This window comes from Pygoscelis adeliae, unplaced genomic scaffold, assembly GCF_000699105.1.
Source record: "Pygoscelis adeliae isolate BGI_AS28 unplaced genomic scaffold, ASM69910v1 Scaffold359, whole genome shotgun sequence".
Lineage (NCBI taxonomy): Eukaryota > Metazoa > Chordata > Aves > Sphenisciformes > Spheniscidae > Pygoscelis > Pygoscelis adeliae.
The window spans coordinates 1,218,798-1,219,503 of record NW_008825553.1 but is presented as its reverse complement, the minus strand read 5'-3'; the positions used below and the strand labels follow the sequence as shown (position 1 = coordinate 1,219,503).

The 706-nt window shown below is 63.7% G+C and overlaps 1 protein-coding gene across 1 annotated transcript in view; it reads left to right on the top strand.

Moving 5' to 3' along the window:
- AZIN2 (antizyme inhibitor 2) overlaps window positions 1-706 on the top strand; it is a 26,482-nt gene that overhangs the window by 2,785 nt on the left and 22,991 nt on the right. The window contains exons 7-8 of the mRNA XM_009332205.1: window positions 1-258; window positions 641-698. The exon at window positions 1-258 is cut by the window's left edge and continues 36 nt beyond it. Of these exons, the coding sequence (XP_009330480.1) occupies window positions 1-258; window positions 641-698 (316 nt within the window). The remainder of the gene's footprint in view (window positions 259-640; window positions 699-706) is intronic.

Here is a 706-nt window from a genome sequence, read left to right as displayed (position 1 = left end):
GTGCATCCTCATCCCCTGCGGCTGCTCCACCTCTTCCCGGCAGAGACCCTGCCCAGACCACCCCTCGCACAGCAGCAGCCTCCGGGGCCCCCCGGGACGCGCAGAGGACCTCATTGCCGACGGCCTGGAGCTGCCCGAGCTGCAGGTCGGGGACTGGCTGATTTTCGAGGACATGGGTGCCTACACCATCGCAACCTCGTCCCTGCTTGGGGGGTGTCCCCAGCCACAGATCACCTACGCCATGTCCCGTGTGGCCTGGTAAGAGACGGTCCTGTGTGAGCAGGGCAGGGGGGCAGGGCTGAATCCCATGGGAGACGCCGTCTTTCCCTCCAGCTGGGTTCTTTGCCCAAGGGAGAGGGTCAAATCTGAGTCCCAGAACCTGGAGATTCAGGGTGAAAACCTGGCCTCAGAGGTAAAAACCTGGCCTCGGAGGCAAAACTCACATTGTTTTAAACGTTGACAGACTTGAGCCAGTTTTTCGCTGGGAAAGCCACAGGCAGCTCAGCTCTGGCCGTGCCGATGGGGCTGTTGCTCTGGGGGACGTGAGAGCCCCCGAGCTCCCCCTTCCCCGGGCCCATCCTGCAGCATTTCGCGAGGGGCTGCTCCCCCTCGCTCCCCCTCGGGTGTCTCCCGCTTGCAGGAAAGCCGTCCAGCTCTTCCAGGGAAAGCCCCCCCATACAGAAGACGACCGCGAGAGCGTCTGCGC